Genomic DNA, 23,725 nt, shown 5'->3' on the forward strand with positions numbered 1-23,725 from the left:
GACGCCCGCTGTTGCTCCCCTGCCTCTCGTTGACAGCCACCCCACCCCAAAAACTAGTCGGTCATCTCCTCTCCCCGCGTCGCGACGCCCTTACCATACGACGTCGTCGTAGTCGTCGCCGTCGTCGTCGTCGTCGTCGTCGTCTGGCGCCCAGAGATTTCTCACCAGCTCGAAGGTAGCCGGGTCCGCCGTAAGCGTATAACTAACGCTTGATGTGGTAAGTACGGGACACACCACTTGATATGTGGATATCGTACGGTCGTTGTCGCGACTTTCCATCGACCCAAGATTATCGGCCGTATGTTTCGATTCATTCCATCGGTATCGTCCGCGTTGTATCTAACGGTGTTTCAGCTTGGCGATAAATGGAGAGAGAAAGAAATAGGGTTGAAGAAGCGTCGTGGAGACCACGAAACTTTTACTATCCGCGAACGGACGCCGGTGACGTGACATTGCAGGAGCCGGAGTGGTCTGTCGGCGAGTCCGGTAGCTCGGTTAGTCAGTCGCTCGTATATTGCGGAGAAAACAGCTGTTCGAAGATTATGCAGTTTCTCGTCGAACAAACTGTTGAATACTTCGACGAGATCTACCTTTTCCGGCTTTTTTTTCTTTTCTCATCTACTTTTTCACACTCCGTAGGTCATTTTCAGCGGGGTCGTTGCGCGTCGCGAAAATTTGACGAACCGCGAGTTTTCGCATGTGCAAAACTTCGAAGACCCGTGGCACGATGTGATTATCGGCGGTGTAACTACATCGCATGCATACACAGCGCGGTATCGCCAAGATTACCAATGACGGTCATCTACTGCGATGCAACCATCGTGTATATATCGTGTGGAGGACGCGACGAACCGTCACACGCTGTTCGCGAAAAAATTGACGCGTATTATATACGTGTATGACTTTGCGAATCACAAGCGAGTTGGTTTTTTTTTCTTTTTTTTTCGTTACTTCAATTTTGTTCCTCCGTACGGTATACCGACTCGTAATCGAACGACGACACCGACGTAATGGCTGGTGGTGAAAAATTTACGGCAGAAACATTTCATCGAACGTCGACCGACCTAGCTGAACGTAATATTCGTATCGGCGGAATTCTTCACCCCCCACATTCATTACGTCCGCGTGACGCGGTTATTCGATTTTCTTTATTTAGCGATTTCCACGATTCGAAAATTTTCAACGATGATTTTCAAATCGGTCATGATTTATGCATACACATGCATATTTCATGTACATGCGACGTATTTATTTGAGATGCGAACTCGACGTCTCAAATGGTGCACGAACGGTCCGGCAGAAAAACGATCGTTGATCGGGACACCTGTCGCCTTGACCTACGCGATGTAATTTAATGGAGACTGTGTCGATCGTGGAGGGTGAGATGTAATGAGCATTTTTGATTACCGTCCTTTTAATCGTCGGTCGATTCCGTTTATTCGGAAGCCACATCATACCGTTACGTACGCGATACTTAAAAATGTACGATCGTTCGATCGAAGCGATTTTGATAGGAGAAAAAAACAAAAAAAAAAAACACGATTTCTACAAACGAAATGAAAAATTCTCGACGATCGGTATGCAGAGGTTTACGTATATGTAACTTATTACCTGCATAGGTGTGTAAATGGGGAGGATCTATTATACCGTACACACCGTATAACGTACGTGAATGCTATTGGGCAACAGTATGCGGTCGGAACGAACTGGGCCAATTAAAATTGCGGAAAGCTGATATATCGCACACGGTTCACAATCGTCCGTCCGTCTCTCGGGGAGAAAAAAAGAGAGGGGAAAAAAAGGAGAGAGAGAGAGAGAGAGAGAGAGAATAAAAAAAATAAATCGAAAGAAAAAAGGGGAAAAAATGACGGGGGAGGGCACACGGCGCGTACACAGGATTCGCATACAGAACACGGAGATCGAAGTGAAGGTGGTGAACGGTGACGTAATACATCAGAACTCGAGCTCACGGCCTTCGAGGACGTTCGGTTCACCCGTTCGCGCGTATAGTCCAAAGTTATAGGACACTGTGAACAACTCGCACGTGAGCGTGTGTTCGCTTTTACTTTGTATCGTTCGCAATTATACGATCGCCTGTATTCGTTCGTTCGTTGGTTGGTTTTTTCTTTCTTTTTTTTCCCCCTCATACTTTTTTCATGCACTCCTCGATACCATCTCCACGGGGTGTAAGAGCTCGTATACCTATACACAGTGGAAGCCATCAATCTCGGGAGGATGCACAACATACTGCTCCAGATGTGGAACTCGCGTCTCGTGCCGATCGTGAGCGAAGATGACGCGGAGGAATAAAGGAGATGAGACGACGAGCCGCTCACGATCCGCATCCGTTGAAATCCTCGCGAATATCGCATACGTACATATCCACGGTACATAGATCGTCTGTTAGTTTCACCTACGTGGTAGTGACTGACAAGTATGCTTACCGTACACGTACGTACGTTTCGAATGGCACACACGCGCGCGCGTTATATACATCCGTTCTTAATTTCAATCTGGTATATGGGTCTTGCACAAGAGACCACGTCGCATGTATTAAATTATACATAGGTACATGTGCAGGTATTGTACGTTTCTTTGGTAACGAGTATGGCGGAGGTACGAGTACATGGCTCGGTATAATATAGGTTGTACTTTTACTCGGCCGGGCGAACCGCGCGTTGCGGGTGTATCGTAACAAGGCCGCCAAGTTTTGAATCGAAGCCGCGAGCAGACGGCTTCGTTCAAGTGTCACGTTTCACGTGTACGTGTACATACGTATGCTCGCGCGTATTACCGAACTGTGTAGGACGACGGCCCATGCACCGGGCTGCACCGTGCGTTACAGGGACCGTTGCCTGTCGATAGAAATTACTGTAATTCTACGTAATTATAGACGCGCGTTGAAACACATCGGGTGCAACGTGCGTCTTATCACTCGTGCATAAGGAGTGCACTCGAATGATTTATGGAACCGTTAGCCTGCAGCGTGTGCGCGAATTTGATTTGCATTTGATCTCGGTACGTGCGATTCACGTGCCCGGAATCATTCCGATATTGTGCAGTATGTCGCCCGGTGGCCAAAAGTATCGGTATCGAAACTTGTTGAGTCTACGTTGCTTGATACGCGGTAATGTCTCGTCGACTCTCCTAATCGTAACGTTAATTGAATACTCGATTTCTGCTTGACTTTGTATTGCGATTTTGAATTGCATTCGCGTTACGCACTTTCTCGCCTCGGCGTCTAAAGAGGTTGGCATCTATTGCCCCAGTCGCAGTCAGTCAGTCAGTCAGTCAGTCAGTCAGTCAGTCAGTCAGTCAGTGAACGACAAAGTGTCCCTGACCCCCTAACCCAAAACATGTTCCGAACAACGAACACGATTCTCCTTACTTCGTCTCGCAGCGTCTACTTCTGCTTCTACTTCCACTTCTGCTACCGGTGTAATAGAAACGTTCTTTATACACACTAACGGGTGCGAGAACGGCAGCCCGTCCGCATAAAAGTTGTGCATGTGCAGTCACGGTGTAAAAGCGGGGATCTGCATATCGAATTTCGGCTACAGACTCAATTACGTATAGGTCTACATCTTAGCGGTACAGTTCTATCGAAACGTATGAAGTTTTTATTTCTTTTATTTTTTTTTTTTTTTTTATCCGACCCAGACGGTCCCTGTATAATTTTATAACGTTTATCGCGCTGGCTGCTGCTGCTGCTGCTGCTGCTGGGCCGAATCACGGTTATCGAACCTTGCAGCGATTTATCTGCAGAAACTGCGAGTATCCCGCGCTCAGAATACCAGAGACTGACAGATATTTTCGAAAAGGCGATACTGGAATAGTTTTTTTTTTTTTTTTTATGTTCTTTCATTTTCTTCCCTGTTTCATTATTGTTGAAAAGTGCACTACACGTGTGCGGCCGAGTGGTATTGTAGAGCAGTGTTATATGGAGCGACCTTTTCCGCTCCAGAAAAAGACTATATCCCTATCTCAAGTTGATAGCCGCGAACCACGTACACGAGGAACGTCCCCGCGTTGTTTTTTTCACTTGCGGCAATAAGTGAGGGAGAAAGAAAGGCGAGGAATGAAAATAGAAGAAAAAAAAAAAAAGAAGAAACGGAGGGGAAAAAATTACACCGACCGAACCTCGCTCACTTAATAAACCGGCCTCGTTTTCGGTAGCTAAAGATTCACAGCGCTTCGCCTCTTTCCGTTCCCATTTTCGCGAAGAACACCTGGCGAACTACGAAATGAGAAAAAGCGAAAGAACGGAAAACGATTTTTTCTTTTTTTTTTTTCTTTCACGCAATCGAAATCTGCAGCAGCATCGAGGACCCCTAGGTAGTAGCTCTGTGCCACTAATATACTGAGCGGTTGTTACAATTCTTTCGAGCTGTGTGCAAAGCGATGTCGAGCACTTCCTACTTCCCGTCTGTCTTCGGTACCGTTATTCGCGTAGCCGGGTATAGAAGCACAGGTATACAGGTACCGTGTACCAGACGCTCCTTCCCGACTCCGCTTTCGTTTGTCGCAGCCATAAAAAAAAAAAAAATGAAAAGAAAAGAAACGTTGCGTGACAATGCTTGAAACGTTACACCTCGTAATTGTACGTGTTCCATCGGGGAACGGGGAAGCTCGTTACACGAGGCACAATATCGTTGTTGCGCGCCGCGGGTGCACCTGCGGGATTATTCGAGGTCCTCGACATCGCCGCGTTAATCGGATGACGAATAGATTGAGAAAAAAAAGGACCCAACGAAGTCGAATTAATGGACGGGCTGACGTAAAACATTTTCATACGCGCGAGGGAGCGAAGATCTCGCAATGAGTCTCTACCTTGGGTTCTACGTGACGAGTGTTTGCTTGAATTCTGATTTATTCCAAACCACCTGCAGCGGTATGCCGAAAACTTGTTACCGTCAAAGTGACCGATGCGGTAGCATCAATTCCGAGTAATTTCCTATGACCTTATCGACCGTCATGACATCAGCTTTAATTCGTGACATTTCCAAGGCCCTCGGTACGAGCGCGCTGTAACGAACGAGTGAAAGATTGTTGTTTTTTTTTTCTTTTTTGTTTTTTTTTTTGTACCCAGCGGTTTTATTTCGCTTTTGAACAGCTCGCCAAACAACTAAAGAAGTCGAACAGATATTTGCCATTTAAAAATTATCCCGGATTTCCCGTTCGATCAATTTTTAAAAATTATATCTTCAAGGATACGTCAATGCGCCGATACGATCGCTTCGTTGGTTTTTTATGATTCTGTTTTTTGTTCTCTTCTATTTTATCCTAGTCTTTTCTCTCATTTTCTTTTTCCTCAGTCGCGTAATGTAAGTATAACGCATACGATAATTGAACGAGTGTTACTTACTCGGCACTTGATGATAATACAAAACGTGGGGTGCAATAAAATTTTTAAATCGCACGTGCCGATGAAATCGTGCAGCTCGCAAAGCTTATTATATTCTTCTGCGTGGATACAACTTCCTGTGCGCACATATTATTATAAAACGTTATCGCCTCGCGTATGTCTCTCTACGCGAGCACATGCACACATGTACATATTGTACATATTGAATGTATATATAATACGGAAAGATCAATTTTGATAACCCTTTCACGCGTCCGACAATTACGACAGCGATGCGAGATTTCCGCGGTTGTATGAATGGAATTGTAAAAAAGATCGGAAAACTATCGCGGAACTTGAGAGACGAGTTCGATATATCATACGAGGCATTCCGCGTCAAACTGGCCTCTTTTTTCGAAATGGTTTTTTCAACTCGATGTTACTTTTGCCAACGTCTCAGACAAAGGAGTATTACTTGGATTTTTATCGATGATGGGATCAAATATCGAAATTTTTTTCTATTCGGGTTTATGGACTATTCTCATGTATTTTGGTATCAGGAATCGGAATTCGCGAGCCAATTCGTTACCCCCATCGAACGCCCCATGTATTGTATAATACGTACACGTCGAGTCATATTGTAATACGGTGCGGATGTGGGTGCGAGAATTAAATAATTATTTGATAGCCGCATCCAAGATAACGACGCGAAATCTCCGCCACAGTCGTCGTTGGAATTATTTTTTTTACTCCTCTTCTCTCTTTTTTCCCCCCATTGCCACAACAAGTATATTTGCGGAATACACGACTACGCGCTGCGGAACAAGGAAGCTAATTGCAGTACGGGGGTAGAGTGGAAAACTAATTTCGATTGAGAGTTTCCCTTTGCAGAGTTGCAACGCACAATTATACTCAGGTGAAACAACGATTGTGGGAATTTATAGCTCCGCTTCGTTCCTTGTAGAATCCTGAGCTTTTCGGAATTGGTTCAAACTTTTTACAAATTGTTTTATCTGCTCCTGATGGTGGTGTGCGTCATTTTTCAGTCGAAACATGCGGGAAAATAAAACAGATGAGTTGATACAATAATGAGAAAAAGAGATCTGGCATGCCACGAATCAAAGTGGGTCCACGACTATAACCAATCGATATGTCTTATGATTTTTTTCCTCCCAACAGCGAATAATTGATGATTACTCGATCGATTGCATGATTGAATGATTTTGGCTCTCAGATTTGGATTCCTGAGCAGATTATACGTGAGATTACTCTTGAAGAACCAAAACAAAATTCGATTTTTGAGCAAAACATAAATCATTTTTTTAATTCAGTTTAATATGCTTTTCTTACGTATTTCGACCTCAGGAATCCGAATCTGGAAGAAAAATTGATCCATCTCTAAAATTGACCGAGTTATCGCCAATTTTCAGCTTTTTGGGGTCAAAAATAAAAAATTTATTTTTTAGTCTATCTTAATGTAATTTGAGCTCAGGAATTCGAATCTGAAAGAAAAATTGATCTACCTTCAAAAATGACTGAGTTATCTCCATTTTTTCGCATTTTTTAGCATAAATTTGAGGATATCTCGAAGGGAAAAAATCGTAGCTCAATTTGGACAACGGATTCGTGTTCCTGAGGTGTATATACATAAGAAAAGTGCCATACGATCAATTTTTAAAAATAAAAATTTTTGGCCGAAATCTGAAAAAATCGTAAGGGGTACCCCTTGGAAAAATCTCAAATTTTGACCAAAAATTTTTATTTTTAAAAATTGATCGTATGGCACTTTTCTTATGTATTTTGACCTCAGGAACACGAATCCGTCGTCCAAATTGAGCTACGATTTTTTCCCTTCGAGATATCCTCAAATTTATGCAAAAAAATGCCTAAAAATGCAGATAACTCGGTCATTTTTTCAGATAGATCAATTTTTCTTCCGGATTTGGATTCCTGAGCTCAAATTACATTAGGATAGACCAAAAAATTAATTTTTTATTTTTGACCCCGAAAAGTTGAAAATTGGCGATAACTCGGTCAATTTTAGAGATAGATGAATTTTTCTTCCAGATTCGGATTTCTGAGGTCAAAATACGTAAGAAAAGCATATTAAACCCAATTAAAAAAATGATTTATGTTTGGCTCAAAAATCGAATTTTTTTTCGGCTTTTCGAGAGTAATCTCACGTGTAATCAGCTCAGGAATCGAATTCTTGAAGCCAAAATCATCTACTCATGCAATCGATTGAGTAATCATCAATTATTCGCTGTTGGGAGCAGGAAAATTATAAGACATATCGATTGGCTTTAGTCGTAGACACACTTTGATTCATCGCAATCCATGCATGGGTCGAAATATTCGAAAATTTCTCGGTCTACGAGGGACCCCTAGCTTTGCTGGAGTCAGGTAGCCAGCAGCGTAGCGTTTTGTTGTGAGACGTCACCTTCAGGGCTGAGCAGAGGTGACGCCCCAAAACAAACCGCGCGCCCGTGGCTACCTGACTCCAGTTAAGCTCGGGCTCCCTCGTAGACCGATAAATTTTTGAATATTTCGACCCATGCATGGATTGCCACGTCGTCGCGGCGAACTTCATGTTGTGATATTGTTATTATAATCTGAATATTAAAAATCTCTTCCCTTGCATTTATTTTTGGTACAAGATTTTTTTATTTATATAGAGGGATAAATATAAATAATATTGGAATTGTTCCTCTCGCAGATTTATATGATACGGTGCATGACCCTACGTTTTACCGGAACTATGCCTATCATCATCCGCACTTTGTGCAAACTATGTCTTATAATTGATCGCCCGTGGGAGAAAACTGACCGAAAATAACCTCGAGTATAACTCGAGTGTTTTAAGGGTAATCCGTATGATTAGGTAATATCGTCGAAGCGAAAACCATTTGCGGGGGCAGCAGCTGTAGAAGGATGCTTATCTCTGTAACGTCGATTTTGATTTTCCCGTTTTCCTTCATAGTGCCCGCCAGTCAGTATTATGCCTCATTTTGGAAAACGTCACTCGCCCTATCCAAGCGAGTTACGACTCATCATCTGGTTCAACGCATTTTCAACGTTTCACGTTCGATTAATTATGCAACGTTGGATTACACGAAGACGTATAGCGGAATGAAAATTTTGTAACCGATACAATCTTCCTCCTCTCAATATTATCTGGTTTTTTCCAACATTTTCTCTTTCATGGATAAATATATTCGGTACGAGTACGCGCGTATCGGCTCTATGAATAACTGGATGTATCGGTTATTCGAAATGAGGCAAATTACAATTACCGTGAGAAGACCTTGAAGAGGTCGTAGGTAAAGATCGATTAAATCCATAGGTTACTGTACACATGATGCCGGCACACGCCCTCCGAGGAACCGATGAATTTATAATCGAATGTTCTAGATCCACGCGACTCGTCTGCGAAAACACCTGGTTGAAAATTGAGGAGTAATACTACCGCGTAGTGAAAAGTGGCTGAATAGCGATAGAAATCATTCATAATGCACCTGGAACCGAGAGGCAAACTTCACGGAGACTCGTTAAATAATAATATTATTCAAGAGGGAAAATGGAATGAATAATCCCCATAGCCTCTGATGGACAGCCCTCCATTCTCACGAGCAACTACTGTGTGTACTCGCGTTCCTCTTTTTGTCATGCATATTTTTTTCCTTTTTCTTTCTCTCCTCTGCACAGCGAAGGGGTCGAAGGGAACGGAAATGGAACGCATTATTATAGCTCCTCATTCGGGGTGAGAAACGCATCCCGTAACGCGATTACGCTACATAAAATGGAAATTAAAGGGAATCAATTTTCTCGGATCCTCCGTACCGTACGTACAGTTCCTTACCTTCGGCGTTCTCAAATTGAATTTATATCTTCCCATACAATTCTGGAAAGTTGGAGATTTGTAGCAGATCCCGATGAACTTGCTCGCTCCGCACCGGAACGTTCGCTTGTTCCGGAGTCTGGAGCGAGAGAGAGAGAGAGAGAGGAACCTCGCGGTGCGGGGAGGGGGAGGGGGAGAGGGATAGGGCGGCGATGACGTCAGTGAGGATTTGTGAATCGCGAACGCAGCAGTGGGGGGGGGGGGGGGGGGGGGAATCGGCGAACGGGTAAAATGTGGGGAATTCGGATAAAACGAACCGCGACAAGAGGGTCGAAGGGATAAGAGAGGGTTGTGCTTGCGCTCAACGGGGGCTAAGAAGGCGACCCGGCCGGCATCCAGACGCCGTGCGTTCAGGGGCTGGGGGGAAGATCTAGGTCACTCGGTTCCCTAGCAACGGTTGCTAAACTCCCACGCGCCTTCTCCACCACCACCACCACCACCACCACCACCTTCATCCAAAGAGTGTGACTACGGTCACGTATACCTGCATATCGTACACCTAGAATATGACGTAATTATATGATGTAACCTAATACGATATGAATATGTTACGATATTTTTTTTTTTTTATTCAAACGTGATTTTTTCATCGCGGATAATCGTGCACCGTTGCGAGGGCGTCGGTTTTCGCATATATGGGTTATCGATGAGAAATAATAATTCGCCACGCTGTCGCGAATTCGGACAACCGCCTGATCATTTGAGAAGAGATGCTCCCTCCCTACGGGACTTCCGTGCAGCAGGAGCCTTTGACCTTTCCTATTGATGGAACGCTACTTGTTCTCGATGGTAACGATCGACGGGACGTTCGAGAAACGAGGGATGTTTCTCTATACGGTCAGCCGTATAATCCGGCGAACGACAGCCACCGCCACAGCTACGTTGAGGAGGTGTTTGCTCTTGACGATAAAACGAAAGTTTTCCCTTGACTTTTACGTTCCTCGATTAATTTTATCGAAATTTTATATTTGACCCAATTCTCCATGCTCCGTTCACATACGTTTGTGTTTGTTAAAGGGGTACACGCTTCTCTCACAGCTGAAATCGGAGTGCTGAGTAAAACACAAAAATCAAAAAAAAAGGAAAAAAAAAAGACTTCAAGATCAGGAATAATCATCGTTGGGCGGGGTCTTCGGATCCGTGACCACGTGCCCGAATTTATCCATCTCTATTATTTTCCCGGGTATTTTTCTTACACCGGTGTGCGCGTGTGGGGTCCGCACGTACGTCGTGTACATTACGTTGGAAGTAGTATATACGGGAGTAGAGAGACAGGCGCGCGAGCAGGCTAGTCACAGAAGAATCTAAGGCTCGTCGTAAGAGTTGAAGATCTATTTTTAGCACTACCGCAAATGTGCAGCCTATCCCGAGGTACGTAGATATAATGGCTTTGTGTGGAACACGAGCGAGTGTGTACGTACGTTGGTATAAAAATATACATGTATATATAATACGGTGGAAGGAGAGTGGATGGAATCCGCGGAGCTTGATGGCTGTTTTCGGGCTGGAATCCGCGCGAGATCCGGCCTCTATGCCGCAAAAGCTCTTTGATACCAGATGAAAATGTCGACGGGACTTATCTAGATTATGTATCGCATACGTGCACACGTATCTCTCTCGAAGTTATACGAAGAGACTAGCGACCGGCGAAACGAGGAGAGGGGAAAAAATTAAAGAAAAAGAGAAAAGGAAAAGCATTTATATCGTCGCGAGTATAAAACAGCGCTTAAAGGTCGTGGCCAGATGCCAGTCTTTTTGAGATCAAGATCCACAGTTCTCGCACTCTCGCGTATCTTGTTCGTGAATTTAGGTAGGGGAGAATATCGAAGAATATACGTCGAATTCGTGTATCGTCCTTATTACAATAAATATGCACGAAGTTGTGGACGTTTTACATTATCGAGGCGTGTATCGACCGCGGTATGTACGTACCGCGCGCACCGATATCGCAACGATATTGGTATGACAGGCTGTAGGCTCTTTTTTAAAAAAGCGGTAAACAAGAGCATCTTGGCTATTTACTCGTTTATCTCAGCAACGCCGCGCCAGTGATAAGATTGTCGGTTGGGAAAGCGACGCAAACAGCCAGGCGCGGTTATTCGTCGCGGCGTCTATATGCATGTATATACGACAGCGACGATCCACGTACACCGCCACCGTAGAATTTCGATCAACATGTCGCTGCGGAGAGGAGAGGAGAGGAGAGGAGAGGATAAAATACAGAAGGAAACGGGCGGCATCTGCATCGGACATGCGATCGAAGCTGCGACATGTAGATGGCTAATGAGGCGCTGGACACTATAAATGGTCGGATTATTTTTAAACAGTCGTCCCCGAGGCGTCGTCGTTGTCGCGAATATTCGAGCGCGTGGTTTTCGGTATGTACGCTATATTGTCGTGAATCACAATCTCGGCGGCTCGCTGCAACGATTTTGGAATACTGCCAATCTAACCGGCACAACGCACTACGCGCCACCGAGATCTGCCTCCGCGCAGTTTCACAATTTATAAAATATAATATGTAAAATGTAAAATGTAAGATGTAAAATTTAACATATGAAATATTCATCGCAAGTTTTCACTTCGACAACGCGTATTACGATGTGGGTATCTCTACGGGGCCCACGCTCGAAAGGATGGCGCGACTAGAATTCATAAATTATTTTCAACGCTAATGAAAAATGAAATATCGTTTGAATAGGTACCACCGCACGCTATACGTGTACTCACTTACGTGTACGTAACGAGGTTTGTTTGCTATTTTTTTTTAACTTTTTTTTTTCGCGAAAAAATTACGCCGACAAACTTCCGCGTGCTCGACGTCATTTGCGGATGCGGACGATTATTCGAGACAAAAAAACGGAAGCAGAGGCAAAATAAAGAATTTGAATTCGAATTTATGAAAAATTTACGATTATTGACCGTAGGATATCCGTTATTTAGAGTTCGAAAATATCTCGGAATGTTGTTGCGCATATAACAGCGAACTTCTTCACATTCGTAAAATAAATAACAAGTAGATTCGAAGAGGTGCGGAGGCCAATGTACCGCAGAAGGCTAATCGGATCCCATTTGAAAAACAAGAAATTAACGATAGTTACAAATTAAATGAAATAAAGTAATACCATAGATGTATCGTTCAACAGGTATTCGGAGTGACGGTTATTACGTACAGGCGAGAATTTTTTATTTGTTCAAATTTTCGATAACATTATGCAGCTGCATGTTTAAGATTAGTTGAGAGTGTCAGAGATTTGCAAGCTCACAAAACGACGAGATCGGGTTGATGGCGGTGTATGAGATATCGTCCGACGATCGAATTATTATCTTGCGCAATTATTATTCCCGATTTTAATAAAATCCTGCGGTCAATTGTCGACCCTCTTTTTCCCTCGAGTAATACGAACCTCTCAATCCGCCTGAGCGTATTCACCAGTGTGCGTACAACCGAGTAACCTATATGTCCAGTCCCAATTATCCCCATGTAATATTACGTTCAATCCCTAACGATTCACGACGTTGAGATATGGCGAAATTTCATTCTTGCGGGCTGCTGCGCTCTATACGTATCGATAAATGAATTATTATCAAAAATTTGATAGACGTCGTATTTATTTATCGGCTATATCGCGGCCTGCCAAAGTTCGAGCGAGAACGCGGCTTTCGTATGAGAGTTGCCGAAAGGCCAAATTATCTAAAACATTAATTAATCTCGCTCGAAATTTTAGTTATCATATCGACAAGAGGCGATTAAACTCCCGCTACACGTACGCGTATCGTACGTTCTCATGCACGTTGAAATTTCTTTATCAAAAACCAAGAGGAAAAAAAAAAAAAAAAAATACGGCCGAATCAGCTGTCATTCGATGAAGTTCGATTTGTTTACTCGCTAAGTGCGGATGCGAATCATCTCGATGACGTGCGAATTATTACGTGCGAACGACTGAACTCTCTCATTAAACGATCAAACTTCGATTGCCAAAAAAATGCGAGATGGGTTTCTGTACGTCTTCTATGAAGAATACTTTCACCGGAATTTATAGCGTTTTGACCGATGGAAGAGAAATTATACACTCAAAAATAAAGCAGATACCGGTGCTGTCTAATCTATGCCAGATTTGGAGTCGAAGAGCAATCAGAGTAAGAATCTCTGAGTTATGTATACGTATCGATCGTATCTAGAGCGACGCGATATTAAATGTTCGTCAATCAAATAACTGTGGACGAGGTACCGGTTGATCAATTATACGATTGCGAAGAACGAAAAATGCATACCGAGACAACGTGTAGCTTCGGTATTGTGTTTTCCATTAAACAAATCTTGAGACGGTATCTCGAAGCGATCGATGATCGAGAATCAGCTTTTACTTTCAATCTTCAAATTGGAGGTATCGCGCGATTCCGAAATCTCTCGTCTTCGCAAGATGATCTGCCGATAAATATATTACCAGGATATCAAACTTCTCGAGTGATCAATTTTTCGAAGATTCTCGATAAAAGGCACCTGCGTGATTTTTCTCTCAGATGAAGGCGGATACGGGGGGGATATAAATATCTATCACATTGTACGTTTCAAGAGGGATACGTTATGCAAAACAAACGCGCGCAGTGTATATTAACATATCTTTCACTCGAACGACATTCGCGATTTGTCAATAATTGGTCGCGATATTATCTCTTGCGCAACTCAATTACCAAGAGTTCGATATTTATCTCGTTTATCGTATGTATATAATATACAACGCATGTTCAATAAAACAGGCATGCACGATTTCACGTATAAAATTCGACGGTACGCGTGAAAAAATCTATAAATCGAATACGAAAATCGGTCGCGATCAGAAACTGACGAAAAAAAAAAAAAAAATAGCTACAAATATCCATTGCTTCGATCACACTCAAAACGCGAGGTACAATAATCGTTGCACGCGTTCGGAACTATCTCGCATGCATTCAGCTGCAGTCGCGGGTTATTTTCAGAGCGAAAGAAACCTGCGAACCGCGCTATACAAAACAGGGAAAAACAGGTTTGATTTTTAAAGTTAGCCTAGGCTGGATCGTATCGCGTGAAGTCGACTCGGAGTTGGGTTGGATCGTTTGTGTCGGTCTGGCCTTGCCGGTTTAACGATCATTGGCCATATTATCGGTTCTCTTTTAAGGCGCTTTAGGCCTTACGCTTCGAGCTTTAGGCTCAACAACTACTCCCGGGAGTTGAGGTTGACCCGATACCAACGACGCGCATTATTATATACCAAAGTTCTTGTTATATGCTCGAAATACCAAGGCCTTGCCTTTCTACGTTTGAACGCGCCACGCCGGTGTATAGTTCCTTCGATACAGTATCTCCACCGAGGCGCACATACGTACACCGTACACGTCGAATCTTCCTCAATACCATCTTCATTCAATATTCACTTGGATATCGAATCGACCCATCGATGACTCGGCTCTGATTTACAGTCCCGCGTATCTACTGCGATGAAAGAAAGAGGAATTGAGTGAAATGAGATCATTCCTAACGAACGGTGAAATACTGTACACACGACTCGGACTAATAGCGAATTGCAGGCGCGAATAAACGAATAATACCCCCCATTCGACGCGTATTGCAACGCGAGTAATTTTATGTACGTCTACTACGTGTATGCGTACGTACGTATAGAAACGTATAAAGTCTGTTCACACTATACACGATGCGTTTATATTATCGTTATTTAACAAAAGGTTATCTTCCGATGTTTTGTGTGAAAAATGTGTATATTCCGTAAAAACGTGCAGCTGCTGATTATTGAACGATATACGTATATACTTTATTTGCATATTCTCGTATAGGTAGATATCATAACGTTAGTTATATAAGTGTGAAAAAATTCGACGGGAGACCCCCGCGTATGAAACAAGCGTCGTGAAGCTCTCAAATATTATCCCGTCAACTGTACAATTTAAGAGCGCAAGGCTGTTCTTTCATTTCTTTTTTTTTTCTGCTCTTTTCATTCTAGACGCAACGTTCGATCTCTTGCGATGTTCTCTTTTGATCTATAACGAAGATCCAACATCGGCGCATACCGCGCGTAAATAGGTATACATACGTAGGTGTTCGCGATAATCTGATAGAATCCGTGTAGAATCTGTGCCCGCGTTATGATTTAATTTGCGTGTATTATTATTACCCGTTATTGACAATGCACATTAACCGTATATATATATTTATATTCACGTATGTGTATATACTCACACCATATATCGCTGCACACGTACAACGTACACAGGTACGTACATTTACGGTATACAGCGCGGTTTGTGGAGCGTGGAAACGACGTTATAAATATACGAGTTTTAAATGAAAGTATTATAAAACTATGACAGCTGCGGTGGCGCTACTGGAATTTGTTATGAAAAATAGCTGAGGAGAAGAAAAATAAAAGTTAGGAAAAAAAAAAAAAAAACTAGAAAATTATTATGATTTCTATTTGAAACCGATCGCGGTAGCCGATCGACATTTTTCAGAGCGGCGCGCCGCGACCGTGCAACGTGGCTGCGGGAATTGACAAATAAATAAAATGGGTACCCACTACTACCTGTTATGCGAAGGTTGTCGAGTCTGTTGCACGTACGACCTACGAATTCTTACTTAACCAACGGTGGTCTGGTGGTCTACGCCCAACTTAAGGATCGGGACGCAATTTGCTCTTTAGCACGTCTTATTAACGCCGATAATAGCCGGGACACGCTCGGTTGATCGTCAATCCATGCATGAGACGTACAGCTCTATATTAAAATGCATTTCAGATATCGATCAAATATCTCCGGACACATTTACAATTTTCCCTTTTCTATCTGACGAGCGAGTCACCGCAGTGTCTATAATTTTTTTTTTTTCATTTATAGTTTGATTTTCTTTTCATCTACGGCAGCAACTTCGCCAAATGAATTAATCACGTTGTCCGTGCTCACGTGTACGCGTCCTTGGCAAGGAATCTGCTACAAATGTCTCGTTTTTTTTGTAAATGAATAAACGAAATTAAAAAATAAAAAACCAATAAGTGTAATGGGGCAGGTGTGTCTGGTCGATTTTTTTTTTATCCTCGTTTTTTGCCTTTTATAGCTCTATTACGACCTATGATATGGACCCGTTAAGACTTCAAATGTCACATGAATAGAAATATGAGGCTGTGGGAAAGAACAAAAAACGAAGAAATAAAAAAACCAGATTCGATAAGGCGTGTCCACCCGAATTACGGAGTGGTGAAAAAAAAAAAAGTCGTCGCTATTTTAAACGAACGCATTTTTTGCAGTTCACACCTTTCATTACGTATGGGAAGAATAATTGCGAGACGTGGAGCTAAAAATACATCGTTGCTTTTCACGTATTCCAGTCACTCCTGTGTCTCGACTTTGCATCTATTCTTCAACTCGTATTATCGATTCTCTTCTACTTTTTTTTTTTTTTTGTTACCAATATGTCAGCTTGGATTATCGATAATCGAGCGAACAGAACTAAAAACAAAGAGACAAATATCGACTCGTTCGTCGCGCCGATTTGAATTAATTATTGTATTTTCTTTTTATTTCCTTTTTTTTTTTTGGTTGTAAACTATTTTATAGCTACAATTAAATTTTTTTAGTTTCTTTATTTTATCTTATTTCAATCCCATACCCGTTCGCTTTCATTCCGCTAATCTAGTCGACCTTGGATAAGAGTAAAAATTTATTTAACCCGTCAGGATTATCTTTGCTATAAATATTTACGTTGCGTAAATTTAACTAATATTTCTTTTTTTTTTTTTCTCCTATTACGTTCATTTATTTCATTTTTTAGAAACCTGGGCTAGAAATAAAAATTAGATATCGTCACGTTGATAGATATGACAGGCAATTAAACTGTAACTATATTTATAATAAAATTTTTTTTTAAATAAATTTAGTCTACTCACCATCGCGGTTCGAGATAACCCCAAGATTCACGGTAATCGACCCCAACAAATAGACGAGAAGTTTCCACGTACGCTTGGCTGTCGAAATTTCGCTCAGAGAAGCGACTGGACTCCGTGCATCAAGACTTACTGAACGTAATCCGAATGATTTTCGAATTTTTTTCAGAGGTGCGTACGTTATTTCGATGACAGCTGTCCTCGTATCAAGGTTGCGATGATTTTTCGATTAGAAATTGAGGAAGGGTAAAAAAAAGTGATTTGAAATTATCATTTTGTCCTTCTCCTGATTTTTACCAATAATTTGATATCGATTTGAGATTATGTTACTGCAAGTCGACTGGTTTTCAAAATATACGAGAAAACATGTCGAAAAAACGACCATAACTTGTGGAATTTAATTTATTTAATTCGACACGAATCCTATAGATTATATACTTATTATAATACATTATACACTTCGCGGCTTCGATCTATACCCGAAGAGCAAATTGCGGTCGAGCTCTTCGGTATGTAAGTAGTACATACCTATGTGTTATGTACGTAACATTACGCGGCGAATCCTCCCAAGGAGGGATTAGCGCCTGATGATGTTTACGTGACCTTTAATTCTTACCCGATTAGATTAACGACACGACTTCGTCGTTTGATCTGCCTGTACCGCACGATTTAACAAATTTTAGACGTCAATTATACATGTACTCCGGAAAGAGTTCGCCGATACCCTTTTTCCCCACTTCGGGCCGAGCCCGTGTATCCGAGGTGGACAAAAACCGAGGAAATGAAAAAAGCTAAAATGGAGAGAGAGAAAAAAAACAGCGAAACAGCTCAAAGATCGGAGTAAAAAATCAATGCCGAAAAAAAGGGATCTCTTTTTTTGTGCGCATAGTAGAAGGATGTCGAGTGAAGAGATTCTTGGCGATACGCGTCAGCTGCAATTAGCGGTTGGAGTGGCCGCGGGGAGGGGAAGGGAATTTGGGAGGGACAATTACCTTTCTCGCTGATATAAAGAACAAGGTCGTCGAGATTTGTAATGAATCGGCAGCACCGGTAGCAACGTACAACGTGTACAACCGTTCGCAACAAAATGTTCGAGTAATTGCCCCCTCCCACCCCCCTGCCCCCCCCCCCCCCCCCCCCCCCCCCGATTTTTTCGTCGTACTCGTGTAAAAGAAAAGTACGACACGATATATACCTGTGTAAAGCGAAACGTTAGATCGTATATTACGATTGACGTGCGGTAACGTGCGTGCTCACCGTGTATAACGCACACCCTTTGACGAGTTTCCAGAGACACTGGATTCGATTCTCGGTGGTGTATTATATCGGAACGTTTTATGACCGATCAAAAGTAATTAGCCCAGATACGCGCGGAATGTTACAAAGAACACCGGCGGAAACTTATTTAATTTTCCTCGCATTGTTGCCCCCAAAATCGTAATCGTTTCTTTTTTTTCACAGCCAGAAGGAATACAAGTCCCGGGGGCGAAGATTTCGACAGAAAAAAAAAATCAAATCCCAACGCGAAGAAGATAAAAATTTCTGCTTCTGTTCGCGCATCATTTTTCTCTCGAATTCCAATGGTCGCTAGCTCGTCGTCCTCGTTTCGATTCATCCTTGAGCCAAGTGTCCTCTGAAGACGATTCATTAGACGGAATTTTGTACAGGACTTCGCAGACGGTTGACATATTTGCGTAGATTATTCTCGCGCCTCCTCAACGGCGTTTCGCGAGGCGCGGGTACAACGTACGTAGATCCATAAATAGCCGTTGGCTGGAGAAATTTGTTTCTTTTTTTTCTTTTTCTTTTTTCTTTTTTCTTATCGTCGTGTTTTCGATCAAAGTACACGTGATACCGCATCGGTAGGTGTATACGTGATTTCGTGTGGTCAGAGCGTAAAGTTAATTTTCGTTATTTGTCCGCTTTACAAACCACAGCTGACGCGGTCGGAAAATTGTTGGAGCCGTTTCGATGTGACTTGGAATACGTGAATAGGTGGAGAGAAGCAGGATGTATGCGCGTGCATACGTTCCCTATAGATACAACACCCATTAAGCGTCGCGTTATTGTACCCGGTTAATTACTCGCAATGTTATACCTACGTGAGTAAAGGTATTTAATTTATATTTACACGAATATATTACATACACACACGCAAAAGGTATTGTAAATCCCGGGAAGAACCTACGCGTACGGAATAGGTGGTTGAATTCTTTTTTTTTTCTGTTTTTTTTCCCCTTCATTACTAATTAATACGAGTGCGTAATTTTAGGTGGCAAACAACGTGAAAGATGTGACCGTACGACGTGGAGTGCGACGAGGTTCGAGGGAGGAAGGGGGGGAGTGAAGTGATAGCTTCGGGCGAATCGCAATTTCACGGACGCGATGGAACTTAAAATTTTTTATTGGACAGCCGCACGTGATCGCCAAGATATCTCTCCGTTATTAATACGATTGTGCGTAAGCCAACGTGTGTATCATACGACGGTTCTCTGTATGAATAAAATGTCAAAGTATCGGGGTAATATAGTTGAGCAAATTTGCCATGTTCAAACGAAGCGTGTACAGCGTGGAAGAATTTTCACTGCGCAGCTGAAAATGATTGGAGATAAGAAAAAGTAAAAGTATTATTACACCGCCGCGCGTACGTATGTACATAAGAGCGATGAGCTACATACATATATTGTCATATACCAAGGAAAACACCTTTGCGATCGGTAGCTTCAATTTTAACAGCTGGTATACAGGTGCGGTAGACGCCTGTGTATAACAACGGAGTGGAATAAGTCAAAGAAGAATGAAAAGCACTATCAACTTACCGTCGACTTTCTTAATCGATAAATATAATATCAAGCGAATCGGGGGGGAAGAACAAAAAAAAAATCGACGGAAGCTGGTCGGGTCTTTTCTGCTTTACTAACGCAACCTCAGCTCTCGATTCTATTTCTAGTATATTCTGTATCGGCACAGCTGTCGTGGGAAATGCTCCAAATTCGAAATTTGAACACAAGAGGCGGAATCGTCACGGATCCGGCGAGTACGAGGGCCGTGACCTAGACTCAAAAGCCTCGGAGGAACGACGGTGTCGCGGATCGTCGGTTATTATTTCGTTTTCCTTCATTCCCACTTTATTTATATCACGTAAATGAGAAGAATCGACTTCGCACCACCCCGCGCAGCTGGATTTGAATTATTTTTTTCTCCCTCAAAGGCAATCTATAATTCGACACGACGAATATTATTATCGAGGCGGATTTCTGCGCGAGTAACTCGAACGAACGATTGCGCCATGCAAAGTAGTAGCGTGTACATGCGTTCGAGTATACTTATGCATGAATATCATACACGTGAACGTGCTAATATTTACCGGGCGCGTGACATTTGTATTTTAAGATTCCACGTATAATACGTTGTACTACACTCTTCGCGTAAGAGGCGCGATTCGCTGTATTATAAATCGCTTCGGCGACGACGTCCGTTTTTCCCCAGCGCACGGAAAACCGAATTTAGGAAGTTTGCAGTTCTTTCAATTCAAAAATTATCGCAAGTATCGCAAACCTCTTCCGGGCGACCGACTTTATTTTTGTAAAAAAAAAAAAAAAAACCACAATCACGTCCCGCGGAGGCGATTCCGGGACAAACACGTGTTCGGGGTCGTAGCGTCGTACACGTTAAAAGCGCTAACAAGCTTTCGCGAGTCGCGACGTCGCGACGACGTTCGAATAGGATTTCCAACGTCTAGAAGACGTCGTGACACCGTTAACCCTCCACCTCGCACGGTTTCGGAACTCCTCGATTCCGTTCTCGATAGGGTGGAAAATACTTTTCCTTTCGCAGTGATCGATAAACCGCCGATGCAGGTGCGGAGGATCGTTATCCGAAATTCGAAATAATCAATGATTCGACGACGGAGCTATAGGTAACACGGGATTTTCTGAACCATCCGTACGACGAGCGTAGAACGACTCGCAACTCGCAGGCCGTTGGGTTAGGTGAGGCTATTTATGCGTGTCGAGTTCTATTTTTAGAACGTCGTCGATTTCAAATCAGAATCCACACGGACTATTGACCACCGTTTGTCGACGGAAACAATTCTATATCTCTGTTATTCCAAACGACCTCCGAGACACCCAGATGCTTGACAACAACCCGTGGCAACTTTTTTTCTTCGTTCCACAGTCGGTAATCTGCATCGTCCGTTCTCGCATTGGAAGAAAAACGAGAAACGAAGGGAAAAAAATAAAAGGAGAATGAAAAAATGAATGTACATAGGAAAAGCCTGAATTTCGGGTCACCGGAACTTCGACGATTCCGACAACGCGAGATCCGCGAACCTTCTGGCACAACGTGGTGCAGATGATCGATCCGTTTTGGACCGGGGTCTGCCTTCGTTTGTACGTCAAACTCTCCGTGTATAATGTACGACAGAACGCGCATGTGGTAGAGACGGACGTGTGCACGCGAAATATCAACGTCGAAATCATGACGTGGAAGGCACGACGAAATTTTTCGTTCTCACGTGATCGTTGCGCGGATGCAATTGAGCGTAAAGGTGCAGGCTATTGCACGTAGCGTGACGTATTTCAGCGACGAAACGTGGTTGGCCCAGGGCGTGGGTGTATCCGGCGTCGATACGACGTCGCATCGTCGATTTTTCCACAGATACAGCGCACGCTGGTACAGCCGCATAAGGTGTATGTGTGAGTCGCGGGTTCGTAGCACGCGGTAACCACGTTATATAAGCTTACCTGCATCAGCGGAATAACCTCGGCGAGGTCGGCCTTTCTCCGATTATTCTCCGATGGGCTATGGTACTGCACCACCTTATCCTCCCCCCGATGCACCTCTCGCGTTTTTTCAACGTCGGACGGCTTCTTCTCCTCCTCCTCCTCCCTCACCGGCTGGCAGTTTTCATCGGTTATTTTCAAATCCACCAACTTTTGACTTTTCACCTGCATCTGATCCCGCTGCACCTCTGTATCGCAAAAACAGCCGATCTCGGCCGATCCGTCTGCCATTTGAAAAATTTTACACCCCTCTGTCTGATTACCCCGAAAATGAACCGCGATGAAATTTTCGAACGATCTTCGACTCTGACCGGGTGACGATGTCCCACCCTGTTCTGATCTGGGGGTTGTATTAAAAATCTGGTGACTATATATTTATTTTTTTTTTTTGGAAATTTATTTCGAAAACTGATGAACGATTGTAGAAAAAAAACGCCCGATGGTTTTCCCTGAATTTCCGGTTCGATCGCCTCTCGTGTACAAAATCAGGGATATACCCTTTAAATGAGATTCCTCGAACGAAGTCTTCGGCAGGAGGAAAAGTTCTTTTTGAAAATTCTCGGCGTATGGATGGAGATGAGAAGAAAAAAAAAAAATGGAGATATCAGTACCGTTTGCGGTTTGGTAATCTTCTACAAGGTGAGCACACAATATACACTCCACAAGCACGAGACGGTAATAGTGGAGCCGCACTGGGGACGAGATCAGAGTACAGAAGCGAACGAAACGAACGTACCTAGAGCCCGATGTCGCTGGTTCAACCGCTAGGCGGCCAACGTCGCCCGACTACCGACGTCGTTTTACTCCCCTCTCGACGCCCTGGTACCTCGCGACAACCCGGCGTCGGGACGCCGAAATTCTTCCGCCTCCGACGCGACGCTTCCGCACCGCCTGGGGGTCGGCGTACCGAAATCACAACCATTTTGGAGAACCAGTTCGCAGAGACCGCGAACAAGTCGCCCGACGACGACGATTCGCTCGCAATTCCGAGAGAACGTACGATGCCGAGTTAGAAGGAAAAAATCGTTACGACAACGCGAGATACACCTCCGATCGGACGATCGCCTCTCGTTCGGTCATTTTTTTTCAATTCCTACCCGCGTGCGTCAAAGTTTTTATCATCGCGGCACAACACCGAGCGTTCCGCGGCTCTTTCTCGCTAAAATACGTCACCGTGACGACGCAGCGGGTATTATTGTTTTTGGTTTCTTTTTATTTATCCTATACGCCCGCGATGCGTAGACTCGAATACACGAAGTGGAGGATTCGCGGTCGAACTCGAGTGAGGTACGTTTGGACAGAAATCGTTTGGACAGAATTCGTTTCTACAGAGAAAATTTGCCCATGGTTCGTTTGGACAGAGGAAATTTCTACTTAGGTTCGTTTGGACAGAAACTCATTTCTACAGCGAAAATGGATTCTGTCCAAACGAACCGACTTAGGTTCGTTTGGACAGAATTCGTTTTAGCTGCCCAAATCACATTCTGTCCAAACGAACCGACTTAGGTACGTTTGGACAGAATATGATCTTTTTGTACAAATGCAGCGAAAACGGATTCTGTTCAAACGAACCTAATTCGATCGGTAGAAAATAAACTAATCTAACCCATGTCAGCGTATATGGGCAGAATCCGTTTTCGTTGCATTTGTATAGAAAAATCAGATTCTGTCAAAACGAACCTAATTCGATCGGCAGAAAATAAACTAATCTAACCCATGTCAGTGTATTTGGGCAGAATTCTTTTTCGCTGCCCAAATCATATTC

At 43.2% G+C, this 23,725-nt stretch overlaps 1 protein-coding gene and 1 long non-coding RNA gene across 4 annotated transcripts in view; one reads left to right on the top strand and one right to left on the bottom strand.

Annotated features, from left to right (window-relative positions):
* Nucleotides 1-23,188, bottom strand: part of LOC105690875 (terminal nucleotidyltransferase 5C) — a 40,873-nt gene extending 17,685 nt beyond the window's left edge. Inside the window, exons 1-2 of one of the 3 annotated variants that reach the window (XM_048657415.1) lie at nucleotides 22,572-23,188; nucleotides 21,922-22,300 (exon numbers count right to left, since the gene is read on the bottom strand). In XM_048657415.1, coding sequence (XP_048513372.1) covers nucleotides 21,922-22,191 — 270 coding nt within the window. In that variant the 5' untranslated portion in view covers nucleotides 22,192-22,300; nucleotides 22,572-23,188. Of the gene's footprint in view, nucleotides 1-17,176; nucleotides 17,488-21,921; nucleotides 22,301-22,571 lie in introns of those variants that run through there. The other 2 variants (XM_012409022.3, XM_048657416.1) reach the window with 2 other exon arrangements.
* Nucleotides 120-1,820, top strand: LOC125501446. Its single transcript, XR_007279033.1, has 2 exons — nucleotides 120-217; nucleotides 1,258-1,820. It is a non-coding gene; the product is annotated as an uncharacterized LOC125501446 (long non-coding RNA).
* Nucleotides 23,189-23,725: the final 537 nt, after the last annotated feature.

This window comes from Athalia rosae, chromosome 6, assembly GCF_917208135.1.
Source record: "Athalia rosae chromosome 6, iyAthRosa1.1, whole genome shotgun sequence".
Lineage (NCBI taxonomy): Eukaryota > Metazoa > Arthropoda > Insecta > Hymenoptera > Athaliidae > Athalia > Athalia rosae.